Below are 18700 nucleotides of genomic sequence, written 5' to 3' on the forward strand. Positions count from 1 at the left end.
GAATCAGATCTATGATAAACTAAATATAAGGATTTGTGTGTGTGCCACTTCAAGAGGCCAAACGCACGTGTTGCACTTCATTTATGCTTGTTCCTTATCTCTTTCAAATTATTTTTTTCTCAATATATTTACCCATTTCAGTTAATAACTTCTATTACTGTTTAATCTTCACTAATAAGTTAAAGATATAAAGGATTCTCTCCGTCTATACGTTTATTGTCACAACACAATCTGTAACGCGTGGTTGTGCTAATGAAGTGCATGACAAGGATTCCAAAAAAAAAAAATTTTTTAATAAAGACAAATCCATAGGGAACAAACAGTTGATTATAGGAGAAGTAGCACAAACACTAAGCATAAACAGGATCAGATAAAAAAAGAACTAAGGAAAACTCAGGGCTTAAACAGAGAGGTGATGAAAAAGAAAGTGTGTGAAGAACTAATTAACAACCAAGGAAACTAACTAGCAGGAACACAGGCAAACAGGAACAAGAAAACCAAAAGGCAAAGAAACTAAATGGAGACTGTGACACAATATGTTGGTAAGCAGTAATTTTGCAGTGCTTTTGCTTTAGTGCTTTCGTATAGTAATTTTAAAATGTTTGTGGATCAGATGAGGAAAATTGAGAAAGACACAACTAAGATTTTTCAATAAACTTCTGCTCACTTTCACCATAATTTCGTCTCCTGAAGCTCAGAATTCAGCATCACAAGTAAAAGTATCTGTCAGAATAAACTACTGCAATTTTACAATCTGTTTTCTCCCTCTACAATAACTGAAGTAATTACTGGCTTAATAACTGAAATAATTATTGTCTTGCTAAGTCAGCTGTGTAAAGCTTGATGAAACTCATTTTCCACAGAACTCTGGGTAGAAGCTTGTTTAATTTCAATACATCACTTTATTGTGGCTTTGTGTGTGGCACACACACACACACACACACACACACACACACACACACACACACACACACACACACACACACACACAAAAACGTTAATTCAAAACTAAAAGGAAATGGTATTATTAACTACAGTAACATCACTATTAAAATTGATGTAACAGTTTAAATAATGTAAAATACTCACGTCAGTGTGTTGAGTTTACAGTGTTTATCCTGCAGTAGAGCAGAGATCTGATTCACTCGTGTGTCTCCTAGTTCATGTTCACTCAGATTCAGTTCTCTCAGGAGTAACGGGTTTTTACCCACAATTCCTTTCACATACTGACAGGCTTCTTCTGCAGCAAGACTCAAAAACCTGCAGAGGAGAAGATGACGCAGGATTCAATTCAGTTTTCTACTGAACGTGGTATAATGAAAAACAGCACTGAATTGTTCTGTGAGTGTGAAATGGTCTATACTGAATTTACTTTAATTATTTTTTTACTGAAATATTATTTCTCTCACCTCAGTGTCTTCAGTTGACAGTTTGGATCCTGTAGTAAATCATTGAGCTGCTTCACTCCTGATTGTCCAGGATCATTTCCTGTGAGATCCAGCTCTATCAGGTGTGAAGGGTTTGATCTCAGAGCTGAAGCCACAGCTTTATAACCTTCTTCAGTGATACTGCAGTCTGAAAGTCTAGAGAAAATAAAAACAACAATTAAAATGAACATTGTGGTTCAAATTATTTCATTACTGCACAAAGACAAAATATGACAATCTCACTAGAACTTGACCAACCATTACCTGATGAACAATGACTCAAAATAATTCAAAATGATCAAAAGTGTAATACTTTTAATTAGCACTGAACCAACTTTTATTTTAGACACGATACAGCATGCTCTGTCAACAAACAGTTCCAAAGCAAAGTAACAGTAGAAATGTTGACAAATGTCCAAACACTGCATAGGGTTATGTTCTTGAGTGAAATTGATTCAATGAAAGAATTTAACATAAAAAATTCTAAAATGTTTTTACTAATGTTAGAAAATTTGCCACTATAAAGGTAAAAATATCCCTGGGAAAAAAGCATTGCCTCTTATTGGAAAAGTTAATCCAACACTGCTAGTAGGCACTAACCGAAACATACTCTTTATCTCTGGCTCAGTTGTTCAAGGTGTTTTTTAATGTTTTTGATATCTACTCTCAATTGGATGACCACTTCATGTTTTATATAGTATTACAATTAAAATACAATCTCTGAAAATGAGAATAAATTCTCAGCCACTGTAAACGGACCATACATACCTCAGTTTCTCTAATCTGCATTGTGGATTTTTCAACAAACGACAGATCATCTTCATTCCTGAGTTTTCTAGTTTATTTCCACTCAGATCCAGCTCTATCAGGTTTGAAGGATTTGAATTAAATGCTGAAGTCAGAGCAGCACAACCTTTTTCTGTAATACTGTTATTATTCAGCCTGCAGAGAAAGAAAACAATGATAAGAAACATTCCTCAGTTTATATAGAAAGCTTCTTTAATGAACAACAATGACAATGTCTTAATCCAATCCAAATACTGAAAATATAAAATATTTGGGCCTGTGTACATTTTAACAGTTTGTTTATTAATATGAAATAAAATAATAAGTAGAGTAGTAATAAGTAATAAGTAGAAATGAGAAAACCACGCCTTTATATGCATTTCCAAAAAATTATTGGTAAACCAAAGATCAACTGGTGCCGTCATAAGTTCTTTAAATCAGTGCAACAGAATAAAAGATCTGTCACTGCTATAGGCTAGTTGTACAGATTCTAAAATGTTTCTTTGCACATTCATATTTCATGATGCTATACCGAATAACACTATTTTGCATCAGTGTAAATTTACCATCACAGCACATTTTTGCTAATTTTTCTAACTTGCAGGGATACAATTTTTCCACATTTATATGGATTTCTGTTTTTTTCCAATGTGCTGAGAATTGATTCTCATTTTCAAAGACTGATGATTTTCATTTTATTTTATTTTACTGTGTATCTAAGAAGCAGGGCTAAGGTACTATAACTTATATTCCTCTAACACACATACCCATTAAACAGAAAAGAGCCACGTTAGGCTCTGACCTGAGCAGTAGTCTATGGTTTGTTTCAAAGAATTCCTAGGTTCAGTTATTTAATGAGAGAGGTATTATAAGTACATAGTTGCAATAAACCCTTAAAAATCCATTCATGCAGCAGAAGACTATTATACTATTACACACAGTTGAAGAAGAACTGATGAAGGCACGGGCTGATCTTTGGTTGGCCAATCAGTGGAAAGGGGCTTTTCATGCTCGCCCCCACTTGTGGAAACTAAATATTCAAACCTCATTTTAACCATTGAACCCTATGACAAAAATTAAGGCAAATTCTTGTTTTCCTTCAAAAAATTAAAAAAACAAAGAAGAAAAATGAATTAAAAGTGCAGTTTTTTTATGTTTCAGCTTATTTCATTTAAAATTTTAAAACTAAGTAGCAAAATTTACATGGACCAACACGCAACATGTAAAAACGTGAAATACTCACATCAGTGTGTTGAGTGTACAGTGTTTATCCTGCAGTAGAGCAGAGATCTGATTCACTCGTGTGTCTCCTAGTTCATGTTCACTCAGATTCAGCTCTCTCAGGAGTAATGGGTTTTTACCCACAATTCCTTTCACATACTGACAGGCTTCATCTGCAGCAGGACCCAAAAACCTGCAGAAGAGAAGATGAAACAGGATTAAATTCAGTCATCAATTCTAATGAGAAAAGTGTGAAAATTAAACTTTGATGCAGCAAATTGTAATAATCTACAGCGAGCGTGCTCTCAATATATATTGAGAGAGTCCATACCCCAACAATAACAATACTGGTGAGAAAATATATTGTTAGAATCTCGTTTTCAATGATATTATCCAACTGTTAAACGATAAAAACATTGACAATCAAATTATACTCAGCTATAAAAAGCTCAAGCATTTAAAGGGGTCATATGATGCTATTTTAAAGATCATTATGTTGTGTATTTGGTGTAACAGAATATGTTGATATGCTTTAATGTTCAAAAAACACATTATTTTTCAAATACTGTACATTATTGTAGGTCCTCTATGCCCCGCCTCTCTCAAACACGTTATCAACAAAGCCCCTCCTTCCGACAAGCACAGTCTGCTCTGATTGGCCAGCTGACCCAGTGCATTGTGATTGGCCGAACACCACAAGCACGCGTCGGAAATGTAACGTCCCTTACCATAATCGCGAGCTTCAGCTTTCAAAGTAAATATCAAGACAGTTAATAATGTTGTTAGTTTTACCATCAGTTCAAGCCCGAAAGGGCAACAGAGTCGCGTGACAGACACAGTGATGATGCAGTACACAAGCCGCGGTTAAGACAGCTGACGTGCTATGATTTCTGACAGGCAGTTCACTCTCCTGTGATGTGACCCTGTTCCCCTCACACACACACACACACACAACTCGTTACTCTGCACTGCGCAAAACTTCCGCATTTGAACAGTCGATAGCAAATACTTAAACTAGTAATAAAACATACTTACAGTCGCTGATGCAGAAGCGTCAGATTATCATAGCAAAGTCGGAATTGACCCTTTTTTTTTTTGTTTTGTTTTTTAAATAGCCTTTGTGCACAGCCAGCCGTGTACTCTTCTAGGTTCAAAAAACTATGTCGTCCATAAAATGCGTTGCACAAATTCTGGGTTGTGCTGTTCTGTTGTAAATAAATCTTAACCAATGAATGATTCCTAATTGCATCTACAGTGGGGCGCAGAAGCGTCAGATTATCATAGCAAAGTCGGAATTGACCCTTTTTTTTTTGTTTTGTTTTTTAAATAGCCTTTGTGCACAGCCAGCCGTGTACTCTTCTAGGTTCAAAAAACTATGTCGTCCATAAAATGCGTTGCACAAATTCTGGGTTGTGCTGTTCTGTTGTAAATAAATCTTAACCAATGATTCCTAATTGCATCTACTTTTGGAAGGCCAAATAAAGTGCTTTTGCTTTCGCAGCTTTCGCACTGAAACACACAGTGTCTCCCTGACATGGCTGCTTCAACACTATTGCTGTTCCTGAAACCATGCCTTCTTTCTTTGCGTGCACATTTGGGCGGCATTATGCTAATATTTCCACATAGTGATGTAGATATGTGGGGGCGTGTTAGAACGAGGCATTTATGACGCATCATATGACCCCTTTAAAGCGGCAGCTGAATTGTGTGCTTAGTAAAAACATATTGTTATTGTCCATTGCTTTGGATGCTAATATAGTTATTGTTACAGTTGTAATTCTTGGTGTGAACGTGCCTTTATAGTCCCATAACAGCATCTGCCCTGTAACATTTTTTATAAATAATTCTCCAACATATCATTTAACTGACCTCAATGTCTTCAGTTGACAGTTTGGATCCTGTAGTAAATGACTGAGCTCCTTCACTCCTGATTGTCCAGGATCATTTCCTGTGAGATCCAGCTCTATCAGGTGTGAAGGGTTTGATCTCAGAGCTGAAGCCAGAGCTTTATAACCTTCTTCAGTGATACTGCAGTCTGAAAGTCTAGAACAGGAATGAAAACGTAACCTTCCAATGATTAAACAGTTATTCTAGAAATGTTCCAAAAAACTAAGTGAATTACATGTTGTTCCTTGTACAAATGAATTTAAAGTTAGTTGCAAAGCAAAAACTGACTGAATATGGAGGCAAACAAAAGGTCAAGGTCAAGCTTCTGCTCTTCTCTGGCTTTACTCAGTCAACTCTTGGCTGATAGAAGACTGTTAATGGGAAATTCCAGTATTACGGACGTTACAGTCTCAATCAAAACCTGAAATATAAATTCTCACAGAATATATTGAACCATCTCTTTGTATTTTTTTAAACCCCTAAAAATTGAGTACAGACATCAGTAAAGTATCCGTCTATAAACATGTTTTATATTTTAGATTTGAGAAATAGAGATGCATTTCGGACATGACAAAAAAGACCAGAGTTTATGGGAGACAACATATTTTGTAGACCATCTGTGATTTACAATACACAAACCAGATGCAAGAATATCTGGTGAATGGAGAAGAGTTGGCTATTCACAAAACTTAAAATATAAATTTTATTTAAATTTTCATTTTTGTGTTTCAGAGGAAAAATTAATGTTACGGATGTGACAGTTCTGAAAGCAGAATTGATCTGACTATGGAAATGCGTAAATGCTTAAAAAAATTAACAGAGACGTCTAGAGGGTACTTAATAGGGCTGCCCCCCACTAACTGATTTTCCTAGTTACTAGTAGTCATTCATTTAAGCCATTATTTAACTAATCAAACTTTTATATTAAATTAATATAAAACTAATCCATAATGAGCCTTAATATATTCCGCACTGAAGCACATGCATAAGCATTTTAAGTTGTTTCATTATCAGTAAAAAATGCAAGTGATTGCGCTGACGCTTCCCTGTCATGCATATGCATTAATACTTTTGCACAAAAACACTTGAATATGAATAATTGAGCACATTTATATTAGGTTAATGCTAGAGTGTGGGATCTGCATTAAAATAAATCTTCACCAGTCTACATCTGAGACAGATGCAGTTATAACCTGTAAAATTGAAGGCTATTTGATGTTTTAAAATGATCTAATGGGCCGATGCTGCTCCAATTCATTGATCAAGATTAAACAGATGTCGCAGTCATAAAATTGTTTTAATAACTCTCATAAACTTGTTTTAATGACTCTCTTATGCATTAAATACAAAACAGGTTAAGTTAAATATGCTAAAAATAAAATACACATATGAACATAAAAAAATATAATGTACAAATATTTATAAAATGCTATAGACTGCGAATAAGATTGCAGTTTCACATTTTGCATCTGCTTAACAAAGTGAATTATTTTAAACATGCAGTGATACAAAATATAACCAAACAACATTTGTAATGAAGAAAAATATTTAGACAAAAATAAGACTGATGTAACCCCACACACTGAAAAAAAGGAAAATCAGTTTTACTGAATTTACTAAAACAATAGACTTACAGTCTACTTAATACATTTATGTTTGAGATGCAAACTATTTTATTGTGTAAAGTCTAAATGAAATTCAACAGTCATCAAAACATGATATAATCACTTTGCAAGAAAATGTTCAAATTGATTCAGATTTCCAACAAATACCCTCCACTGATCAGAGAAGTTATTTATGCTAAGTTTTTAAAAGCACAATGTTTAGACATGTCATTTAAATGACACATTGTTCAAATGATTAAATAAAGGCTTTACAGAAGGTTTTTGTGCATCGCACTCAGCAGCATGTGTGCTAAACACACAAAATCTTGCTCTCTGCATGCATGCAGTGCAGATAGCGACAAGTTATTTGAAACACATGTAAATGGTTTAAATAAGATTATATTGACAATGAACATTATATGCCATTTAAACTAGTTTTGGCTATTTGTCCTACAGTCCGCCTTTTTTAATATTTCTGACCCACACAGCAAATGCATTCTTAGACTAAATCTCTGTGATGCTGTCTTTGAGAATGCAATTTCCAAAGTGCTATTAGAATAAATTAATTTCTAAAATGTTATGATACAGCCTGAAACAGACCACAGCAGGCTATCACTCTTCAGCAACGTGGTAAATATGCATGCCGGGATGCATAAGATTGAATATGAAGCGCCCATAACAGTTGCATCCATAATGCATTATTGTGGTTGAAAAGAGCAAAGAATGGAGACGAGTTGTTGATCATAATTAGAATGGCCATAAGTTGGCTTTGTCCAGAAAGTTTCAAGTTAATTGCATTAATAATTAATATATGATATAAACTTAATGTTTTGTTTGTTTATTTTCTTCTTAACGCCATTCCAGCATCTATGGCTATATTCATGGCAAGAATCAGTTAATCTATACACAAGTCTGTCTTATACACAAGCTGAGGGGACCATTTAGAATCTTTAGTTAACCTAACCTACATGTCCTTGGGCTGTGGGAGGAAACTGGAGCACCTGGCGTAAACCCATGCAGAAAATTCGAACCGGAGACCTTCTTGCTGTGAGACAACAGTGCTAGCCACTGTGCCGCCCTATAAACTTAATGTTTAAAACGTTATGGACATGACACAGCGCTAAAGCATCCTGACGTCCTAAATCTAGCCCTTATAAATCCAAAAATCATTGCTGTTTAGACAAAGTGAGTTTATTTACTTTTTGACATTTGCATGGAATTGCCCTAATATAGTTTTGGGTACCACATAAGACTTACATATCGACAACCCTGCTGATGAGTTGTTCGGATACCAGAAAAAACTGATATTTTCTGACAGGATTCAGCATCCGGGACTGGATCTTAATTATCTGGCATGGAGACTCAATCTAATAGAAGTAAACATTTATATCCGTATGTTTTTCTCCAGTGTACAGCATTTTTCTTTTTTTTCTTTCAGTGGATGCATAAAACTTGCCAACAAAAATGAATAAATACAGAGTTCTGGCATGAAACTCTAGATGGCACAGTCCGATAGGTCTAACTCAATCTGTCCTAATGACATCATTATCACATGGCATAGCTGTCATGCATTGGCAGCATTGGTTTGCATTAGCATTAGCATTGGTTTTCTCCTGTATCAGTAGCCAATGAGCTCACTGCTCAATATTCAAATACCTGGCTTTTGTTTGCTGTAGCAGTTTGCAGCGCGCTTCAGAACAACTGATATCAACATTTAAGATGAATTCATGAAGTGAATTCTCTTTTAATCCATATCGCTGTGTATATTTGCATGGTCTGCCTAATTGAATACAAAAACAAGCAACCATAAACAAGTTTAAAAGTGTCATGTTATCAGTTTGCATTGTATGCATCAGCAAAAAATTAAGCATATTAGCAGCAGCATTTAGCATCTGTGTTTATACAGCTGGAGCAAAACGCAGTTTAGAGCATATGTCATCGTCCTGAGGACACGACGATAGTAACCGACATGAAACAGGTTAAACTAAATAAGCATTCTTGTGTATGCATTTCAACTGGGGTTCACCATATACATCGGCGTAATCTCAATGTTCAAATTCGTTTTTTTCTAAGGTCAATGTTTTCATCGTGATGAGTGTGTGGTTGATTTCAGCTGCACGCAGAGTCAGAAGCACACGCTTATTGAAGTCATATCAATGACAGTGTTGCGGAAAGAAGAGTTATCGCTTAAGATCACTATTTATGGTTAATGTAGTCCTGAATGTAATGCATTATGGGTAGTGTAGTTCTGAGAAATGTGCTCGTTGTGATGTATGCTCTAGCTGTGCTGTGTAGTTCAGAAAACGGAGAAAGAACGTTTATATTCTGCATTTTTTAATTTCAGTTCATTCAAGTTCAGTCCACCCAGGAGTTTCGTGCACTGTAACCCTGATAACTTTTATCTACACCAGAGATTAAATGTCATGCATCGGCTATGGCTAACTTTGTCCGTCTCTAGTGTTGTCAAAAGACCAGGTACTCCGGTACCAAGTCGGTACCGAGTACCCGGTCAACCCGGTTCTTGATGCGCTATCCGAAAGGTGCGCAGATGCGCCCTCTTCATAAAAGCACTGAGACATGGCGACCTCAAAAGGAGAAAACACATCGAACTAACAAAACACTTTAAAGACCGACACCCGGATCAAATGAAAGAGTTCAAGCAAGTAAGTTTAATTTTCTTCTGTTATGAATATTATTCCATATTTTAATTTGAATGTCGGATTAAAATGAACATCGCCGTTATTAGAGTATAGTTAATTGTTAGCATAAGCGTGGCTAACGCTAATATAATGAGCATTAGGATGAAGTTTCTTTATTAACTATTTAATGCTCCTATAACTTTTATTAGGGTAAAAAAAAAACAGGAGGACGTGATGATATTTACTATTTTTACACACCAGAGGCTTTTAAATGAATTGTGAATCTAAAATATGCGTGTTTGAGAATGTACAAATGGTTAACATTGTTTTTGTCATATCAGTCTATCAGAAAAGCAGTTCTGGGCGTTTTTTATTTTTTCATTTTTAGCTAACTTAGTTAGTTGTTATTCTTGGCTGAATAACTCTAAAAGGTTTTAAAAGCACTTTTAAATTAAATATGTACACAGTTTGGATTAAATAAAAGTATTGTCAAATTTTATCTCCTGTATAGACTTTACAATGAGAGACCATTCATTAACATGACTTCATGTTATTATCTAACATCAACTTACAGTGAGTGAACAATATATTTTTACAACATTAATGAATGTTTTTGAATGTTATATAATACAAACATTTGATCATTCATGTTTGCTCATTGTGCATTAAATAATTTGAACAGATTGAACTTTTGATTTTATGTATTAGTACATTCTGAAATTAACAATAAGAGGAATAATTGCTATATAACTATTGTTTATTGATAGGTCATGTTATCTAACAAATGGAATCGTATTGTAAAGTGTTTTTAATAGGCTACTTCAGTTTCTATCTATTTGATATACACTTGAATTAAAATATATGGAATTTTATCTAAATTTATTATAAAAGCTAAGATTTGTTATTTACTGAAAATTATATTTTAGCTGTTGTTAATGATCTAATGTTGCATTTGGTCAGACTCAGCCCATTGCTTTACTTAAGTATATTATATTTTCCTTTTACAGCTGCATGCTGAGGAAGATCGTGAAACACACCAGCAAACCCTAAAACAGACAACAGTTTACAGTTGTTTTTTGGCGCCAGCAGAAATATGACAAAAACTTTTGGGTGAAACTTGTATACTTTTTTCATACTTTTATTACTTGTGGAAAAACTTGAAACACAATTTTAAACAAGTATAAATAATGACATTGATTTTTGTAATTTTTTTTAAATTTATTAATAAAAATAATGTATTTTTTTAAATAGCATGTTTTTGTGTTATGCTTTGGTACCGAAATTGGTACAGAGAACCGTGGATTTTCACTGGTATTGGTACCGAATACAGACATTTTAGTACCGTGACAACACTATCCGTCTCATCATTGCACGAACATGAATTAACAAGCTGTTACGCTGCTGCTGGGACTGATGAAGTGTAGAAAATAACAGCAGATATCAAATGACTAAATTACAATATTTTCTCAGGTGGATGTTGGGGTCTTATCTATCGGATTGTAACGTATATCCATTTTGTTAATTAACATTACACATAGTGCTCGTCTAATTAGAGTTAAGCCAGTCGGCGTGGTAGCCCAGGCACACATATTCATAGGCCACTATTGTTAAGCCGGTCGGCGAGGTAGCCAAGGCTCACATAGTCATAGGCCACTAGCATTAAAGAGCAGGTCATATGGTTTTTTGAAAAATATCTAATTTGCAGTTTATAACGTAGCATTTATAACGACTTGGGGGAAGTCGTAGCCTAATGGTTAGAGAGTCGGACTCGTAACCCAAGGTTACACATTACACATAGTGCACGTCTAATTAGAGTTAAGCCAGTCAGCGTGGTAGCCCAGGCACACATATTCATAGGCCACTATTGTTAAGCCGGTCGGCGTGGTAGCCCAGGCACACATATTCATAGGCCACTATTGTTAAGCCGGTCGGCGTGGTAGCCCAGGCACACATATTCATAGGCCACTATTGTTAAGCCGGTCGGCGTGGTAGCCCAGGCACACATATTCATAGGCCACTATTGTTAAGCCGGTCGGCGTGGTAGCCCAGGCACACATATTCATAGGCCACTATTGTTAAGCCGGTCGGCGTGGTAGCCCAGGCACACATATTCATAGGCCACTATTGTTAAGCCGGTCGGCGTGGTAGCCCAGGCACACATATTCATAGGCCACTACTGTTAAGCCGGTCGGCGAGGTAGCCAAGGCTCACAAAGTCATAGGCCACTAGCATTAAAGAGCAGGTCATATGGTTTTTTGAAAAATATATAATTTGCAGTTTATAACGTAGCATTTATAACGACTTGGGGGAAGTCGTAGCCTAATGGTTAGAGAGTCGGACTCGTAACCCAAGGTTGCGAGTTCGAGTCTCGTACTGGCAGGGATTGTAGGTGGGGGGAGTGAATGTACAGTGCTCTCTCTCCCCCCTTCAATACCACGATTGAGGTGCCTTTGAGCAAGGTACCGAACCCCCAATTTACGCCGCAGCATAAATGGCTACCCACTGCTCCGGGTGTGTGGTCACGGTGTGTGTGTGTTCACTGCTGTGTGTGTGCACTTTGGATGGATTAAAATGCAGAGCACTAATTCCCTAGTATGGGTAACCGTACTTGGCCACATGTCACGTCACTTATCACTTACTTAGCTATACTTAATTGAGAACAATCTGCAAAGTTGTTAATCAAAAAAGTGCATGATAAATAAAGATATTGTCTCTCAAAAGAGAGAGTCGATTCTGAATCGCCTTAACGAGTCATCATATTTTCTAATCTTTTGCCTGTTACCGGTATACGTCACTGGGTAACACATTTGCTTAATCCCTGCCTGCCCGCGAATTACGAACAGAGTCTGACCTGCCCACAAACACTTCCGCTAGTTAGTGTGTTTACATCACGCTGAGAAGACACTGTGTTCAAGGATACCACAGAAATACAATTTGAACCTTTTGTTTGTCTCCGTTGGCTTCTAATCTTCTTAATTTGAACTAACAAGCTCTCCGAACCACAACCTGTAAGTACGATTGATACGTTATGTGTACATGGTAGCCCAGGCACACATATTCATAGGCCACTATTGTTAAGCCGGTCGGCGTGGTAGCCCAGGCACACATATTCATAGGCCACTACTGTTAAGCCGGTCGGCGAGGTAGCCAAGGCTCACAAAGTCATAGGCCACTAGCATTAAAGAGCAGGTCATATGGTTTTTTGAAAAATATATAATTTGCAGTTTATAACGTAGCATTTATAACGACTTGGGGGAAGTCGTAGCCTAATGGTTAGAGAGTCGGACTCGTAACCCAAGGTTGCGAGTTCGAGTCTCGTACTGGCAGGGATTGTAGGTGGGGGGAGTGAATGTACAGTGCTCTCTCTCCCCCCTTCAATACCACGATTGAGGTGCCTTTGAGCAAGGTACCGAACCCCCAATTTACGCCGCAGCATAAATGGCTACCCACTGCTCCGGGTGTGTGGTCACGGTGTGTGTGTGTTCACTGCTGTGTGTGTGCACTTTGGATGGATTAAAATGCAGAGCACTAATTCCCTAGTATGGGTAACCGTACTTGGCCACATGTCACGTCACTTATCACTTACTTAGCTATACTTAATTGAGAACAATCTGCAAAGTTGTTAATCAAAAAAGTGCATGATAAATAAAGATATTGTCTCTCAAAAGAGAGAGTCGATTCTGAATCGCCTTAACGAGTCATCATATTTTCTAATCTTTTGCCTGTTACCGGTATACGTCACTGGGTAACACATTTGCTTAATCCCTGCCTGCCCGCGAATTACGAACAGAGTCTGACCTGCCCACAAACACTTCCGCTAGTTAGTGTGTTTACATCACGCTGAGAAGACACTGTGTTCAAGGATACCACAGAAATACAATTTGAACCTTTTGTTTGTCTCCGTTGGCTTCTAATCTTCTTAATTTGAACTAACAAGCTCTCCGAACCACAACCTGTAAGTACGATTGATACGTTATGTGTACATTTTCAATTGAGTGCTCAAAATATAAAGTTTTTGTGCTAATATGTGATGTATACCTAGCGCAGCTTTAGGCAGGTAAAGCACGATATTACTGTCTTACTGAAGTAGTTCTGATAATTCGCTGTAAACCCACTATTTCCTAAGAATGTGACGATTAATGTAGACTGACGTTGTTCTAATTACTTTGTTTAATAATAAGGAATGTAGTGGAGCACATAGACTTTATAATCATAGTGAAATTGCTGTTTATTTTGCTGCACCGGCAGTTATAGGGTTATAGGGTCTTTTTTGCTTTTGTTAATTGTATAATAAATGAAAAGAAAACAAAATACAAAAAGATAAGAAAGCTAGAGTTAGTTTTTTTTTAAAGAAAACAAGCAACAAATGAATAGAGAGCAAGTCTAAAAGGGGCAAGTGTTTTTTTTTTAAGAATAGAATTTGAATAGAGTGCTAGAGTTAGAGGGTCAAATAAAGATGGAAGAGATGTGTTTTTAGCCGATTCTTGAAGATGGCTAAGGACTCTTAGGCTAATTGTGAAAAACCATATTTTGTTTTTTCACAAACTGTATTGTTTCATCAGTTAGTCACGTTAGCATTTGGCTAACCTACCCACCACTATTGTTTTAAGTGTTCACAGTTTAGCAGCTAAACTTTAGCTGTGGGCACGATTCGCTTGCATAAGTGTTTTTGTATTTCATGTCATTATTATATGAACGGATTGGAGCACTATATTATTGTTTTATGTGAAGGTGTTTTGTCAATGGTAGCGCTCGCTAACTGGCTCAAGGACTCCTCTCTGTGCCAATCACAACAGGCTTGGCCAGCTGACCAATCAGAGCAGAGTAGGCATATGAAAGGGAGGGGTTTGCTCCGAACTTGCTTGGAATGATTCGTTTTGAAATCATTGGCAAATGACTCTAATATTAAATGTATATTCTGAGAAAATTACAATGTTTTCTGACCTTAGCTGCATTTAAACCTGTTGTAGGGGACTCCAACACAATATTAGGACACTTTAAAATACCATATGACCTGCTCTGTAAGCCGGTCGGCGTGGTAGCCCAGGCACACATAGATAATAATACATGCGGTTCACATGGCTCTTCGGAGCAGCAGCAGTACATATGTCTTGGCGATAGATCTGCTTTGTTGGGGGGTGTCTTGTCTTTCCTTGTCTGTTCATCTTCATGTGCGTGGATGCAGCAGTTTAACCTTATATTCAGTGGCATGCATATATTGGCTTGTACTGTATTGTGTTCCGTGTCTCCTGCTTTATTGGGGGGTTATTCATATGTGTTATATGTGCAACAGCAGTTTTCGCTACATGCTTACAGCAGCATGTTGTGGATGTATTGGCAGTAACAAGTCTCGGTACTTGCTCTGCCGCAGCAGCAGCAGCATAGCATATGCTTGGTGTAATAGCAGATCTATTACACCAAGACCAAATACATTAACATTGTCATGTACATTACCATGTCAATCCCTCCGAGAGTTGTCATGACAGAAATGGAGAGTTCTGGCATAAAACTCTAGATGGCGCAGTCTGATAGGTCTAACTCAATCTGTCCTAATGACATCATTATCACATGGCACAGCTGATTGGTTTTCTCCTGTATCAGTAGCCAATGAGCTCACTGCTCAATATTCAAATACCTGGTATTCATATACCTGGCTTTTGTTTGCTGTAGCAGTTCGCAGCGCACTTCAGAAACCCTCCACCTTCCCCAGCTCCACCTGTATAGATCTGCTACGAGGTGATTCATGTATGCTATAGGGGTTATACATATGTGTTATATGTGCAGCAGCAGTATTTCTTACATGCTCACAGCAGCATGTTGTGGATGTATTGGCAGTAGCAAGTCTCAGTACTTGCTCTGCCGCAGCAGCGTAGCAGATCTATTCCACCAAGACTAAATACATTAACATTGTAGTGTACATTAACCATGTCAATCCCTCAGAGAGTTGTCATGACAGAAATGACTGTATCAGATTTTTTATCATAATAATTTAATATTTTATAATAAAATCTTAGACATTTCTAAAGATTTATAGTTAAAGGCCCCCTGCATGTTAACAGGGGCAAACAAGTGTAAATTATGCTTGCCCTTTAATTTTCTTTCTGTGTGCATTTCATTGAAATGTACAGTATAGCACTTAAATTTAGCCATTTTTAAAGCATCATAATAATTTTGAGTTGTTTCCAAGGACAAGAGGCAGAATCACTTTACAATCTAGGATGTGGCCTAGGTGATGGCAAATAGATTTTTTCCCTGTCAGCTTAGTCTTTTGTCTGCTCTGTTCTACATGGTGATTGTTCAGTCTAGATACATTCATTAGCTAACAAAATTTGAAATGTTAGTTCTTTTGTATTAATATGATGTGAGGCCCAGTTACCAGCGTGACACTACAACAAGTAGTAGTAATGGCTACTTTTTACTTAAGTACGTCATAGCCCATTCGTCTTTACTTTAACTTGAGTAAAAAGTGTAGTCAGTGCATCAACTTTCACCAGTCCTTTTACACATGAGTATCTTTACTTCTACTTTAGTAAAAGATGTGTGTAAGTTTGACATCTCTGGTGTCTATTCAAAGAATGGCACACAAATATTGTCATTATTTTCTGATTGATGTGACAATATTTTTTTCACAACTATTTCATTATATTTAAGTCTTTAAATTGTTAAATAGATGACCCTAATTATTATAATTTTTTTGCTAATGGTTTTTCATAGACAATGAAGATTTAAGGAAGATCAGTGCTTAAGTCTCTGTGGGTTACAATCAAACAATCATAATATTTAACTCACCTGAGTTTCTCCAGTGTGCAGTTTGTATCTTCTAATCTGTTCTGGAGTTTCTTCACTCCTGAATCCTGCAGATTATTGTTGCTCATGTCAAGCTCTTTCAGACTGGGGTTTGATCTCAGGACTGTAGCGAGAGCTGAACAGCTTTCCTCTGTTAGACCACAATTACACAACCTAAAATGAACGTGAGATGGAGAATTTACAAACACAAAGTACTTGATTCCAATATTCAGTGACTACTGAGAATCACCATTTTGGTCAAATTATTTCTTTAAAATAGTTTAAATTAGGGATGGGTCACGATTTTCGAATATTCGATTAGTTGATTTAATTATAGAATATCGAATAGGTTGTGTGATTATTGTCTTTAAAAATCTCCCCATGTTTTCTGAGCTGATGCGGTGGTGACGCCAGGGTGCGAACTACGGGGGAGCTAGGGGGAGCTCGGCTCCCCTGAAAACGTGATTTGTGAAATTTTGGGGGGTCTCAAAAAATATTGACTGTTATTTTGACGTGCAATTTCAGTTTTGTGTAATGTGATCATCATGGATTATGTGTAAAATTGCAAAAATATAATTCATTCATGCATGACGGCAATTTAAACCTAATTCACTTCAATAAAGATAACTATACATGCTATTCTTGTCATGCCCCCCTCGTTATAAAAAAATTAATAAAAATTGGGCTCCCCCAAAGTCCACGGTATAGTTCGAACACTGGGTGACGCCTTCATGTAAGCAGAGGGTGGCACTGCCAATAACGCACCTAAAAGCTGTCAAAGACAACAGAAGATGGAAGATGGATTTTTGGAATCGAGTCCGATTCCGATTCCTGGTTCTCGATTCCAAGAATCGATTCCTCACTGTTGTTTTCGATTCTTGTTATTTTTGGATTGAAGGAACCTAATCTTACCATGACTGCAGGATAAAGGTCGTAGAAAGTATTCTTCTCATAATACGAATTTGTAAAAAAAAAAAAATAAATAAATAAAAAAAGACGATACATAAATTGTAATTTTGTCTGCTTTGCCTGTGAAATTAGTCACAGCCCACAGATCAGCAGTGGACATGTGTTTATCCCATGAATTGAACAAGACATGAAGTGTCTAAAACAAATGTGCACAGTTCAGCTGAATGATGAAGTTTACTTTGAATGTATGCTTTGCACAAAATTAACAAACTGTACACTGAAACAAAATAACTAGAACATTAACAATAACTGACAGAGCTCGTGGTTCATCTGTCAATCAGGACTGTGCTCTAGGCCACTGATCTATGCTCGTGACGTTTTTTTTTTTTTTTTTAATTATCATTGGCTGGTAAAAATGTTTTTAAAAATAGTATTTTAGATGTAAATACGATCAAGACCCTCGATCACGTCATGATCTATTCTGTCGTGCAGTGCTCAAAATTGTGGACAAGCCAGTTCCGTAAATAACCTCTGAATCTTTTTTTAACTGGTTCATTAAAACTATCTATCCGAATCAGGAAACTAATCAGACTTCTAGTCACTTTTAGCGACCATGAGGGAGGCGAATGGTAATAAAAATATAAAAATTAAAATAATCTTTTCTCTCACAACTCTCGTAATTACGGCTTCTAGCGAGCATGAAGGTAGTGAATGGTGCTTCTCAAACGGAAGGCTGCATCCTAAAATTCAGATGATCTCAGTATGACTAGTTTTCTTTCGGTTTATTTTCATGAATTTAAAGGGGTCATCGGAGGCAAAATTCACTTTTCAAGTTGGTTGAACATAAATGTATGTTGGAAGTGTGTGTACACATCCATCCTATAATTATAAAAATCCATTCAGTGTTTTTTTTTTTAAATCCCTATTTTAAAATCCCCTTTCTCAAACCAGGCTGTTCTGAGATTCCTGTCAGAATGACGTAGTTCTGTACAGGCCCCTCCCACGATAGTTGATTGACAGTAGTGTTTCAGCACAGACTGGACTGGTGTCTTACCTTAGACCCACCCTGAGTGAGCTGTCATCAGTCCGCCATTGTGTTGACTCTGGTGCAGGGGAAGACACGATGTCTCTGATTAAGCGATTGAGGTGCTTTATTGTTGGATGTAATAATGAATATAGCAATCGTCATTTACTCCCGACATCTGAGCTGCTGAAGACGCAGAGGATTAACGTTACTTTCGCTTTGAAGTGAATGCGCCACTCCCGATCAGCGTAAATGCATTGTTCGCTCGAATCATTCGTGATCCAGCCTCATCTACAGAAGAAGTGAGTATAAGGGTTTTTTATGAATCTTTGCAAATCACCTTTCCTAATAATGCGCTAATTAGCAAGTTTCACGATGAATGCGGCTAAAGTAAACAGTCTCTCTGAGAGCAGCTCA

At 36.9% G+C, this 18700-nt stretch overlaps 1 protein-coding gene across 1 annotated transcript in view; it reads right to left on the bottom strand.

Annotated features, from left to right (window-relative positions):
• Nucleotides 1-1405: 1405 nt before the first annotated feature.
• LOC107563976 (uncharacterized) overlaps nt 1406-18700 on the bottom strand; it is a 121970-nt gene continuing 104675 nt past the window's right edge. Inside the window, exons 60-64 of the mRNA XM_016248939.1 lie at nt 16354-16524; nt 5304-5477; nt 3457-3627; nt 2196-2369; nt 1406-1583 (exon numbers count right to left, since the gene is read on the bottom strand). Of these exons, the coding sequence (XP_016104425.1) occupies nt 1406-1583; nt 2196-2369; nt 3457-3627; nt 5304-5477; nt 16354-16524 (868 nt within the window). The remainder of the gene's footprint in view (nt 1584-2195; nt 2370-3456; nt 3628-5303; nt 5478-16353; nt 16525-18700) is intronic.

Source organism: Sinocyclocheilus grahami, unplaced genomic scaffold (genome assembly GCF_001515645.1).
Source record: "Sinocyclocheilus grahami isolate Dianchi unplaced genomic scaffold, SAMN03320097.WGS_v1.1 scaffold900.1, whole genome shotgun sequence".
NCBI classification, from domain to species: Eukaryota; Metazoa; Chordata; class Actinopteri; order Cypriniformes; family Cyprinidae; genus Sinocyclocheilus; species Sinocyclocheilus grahami.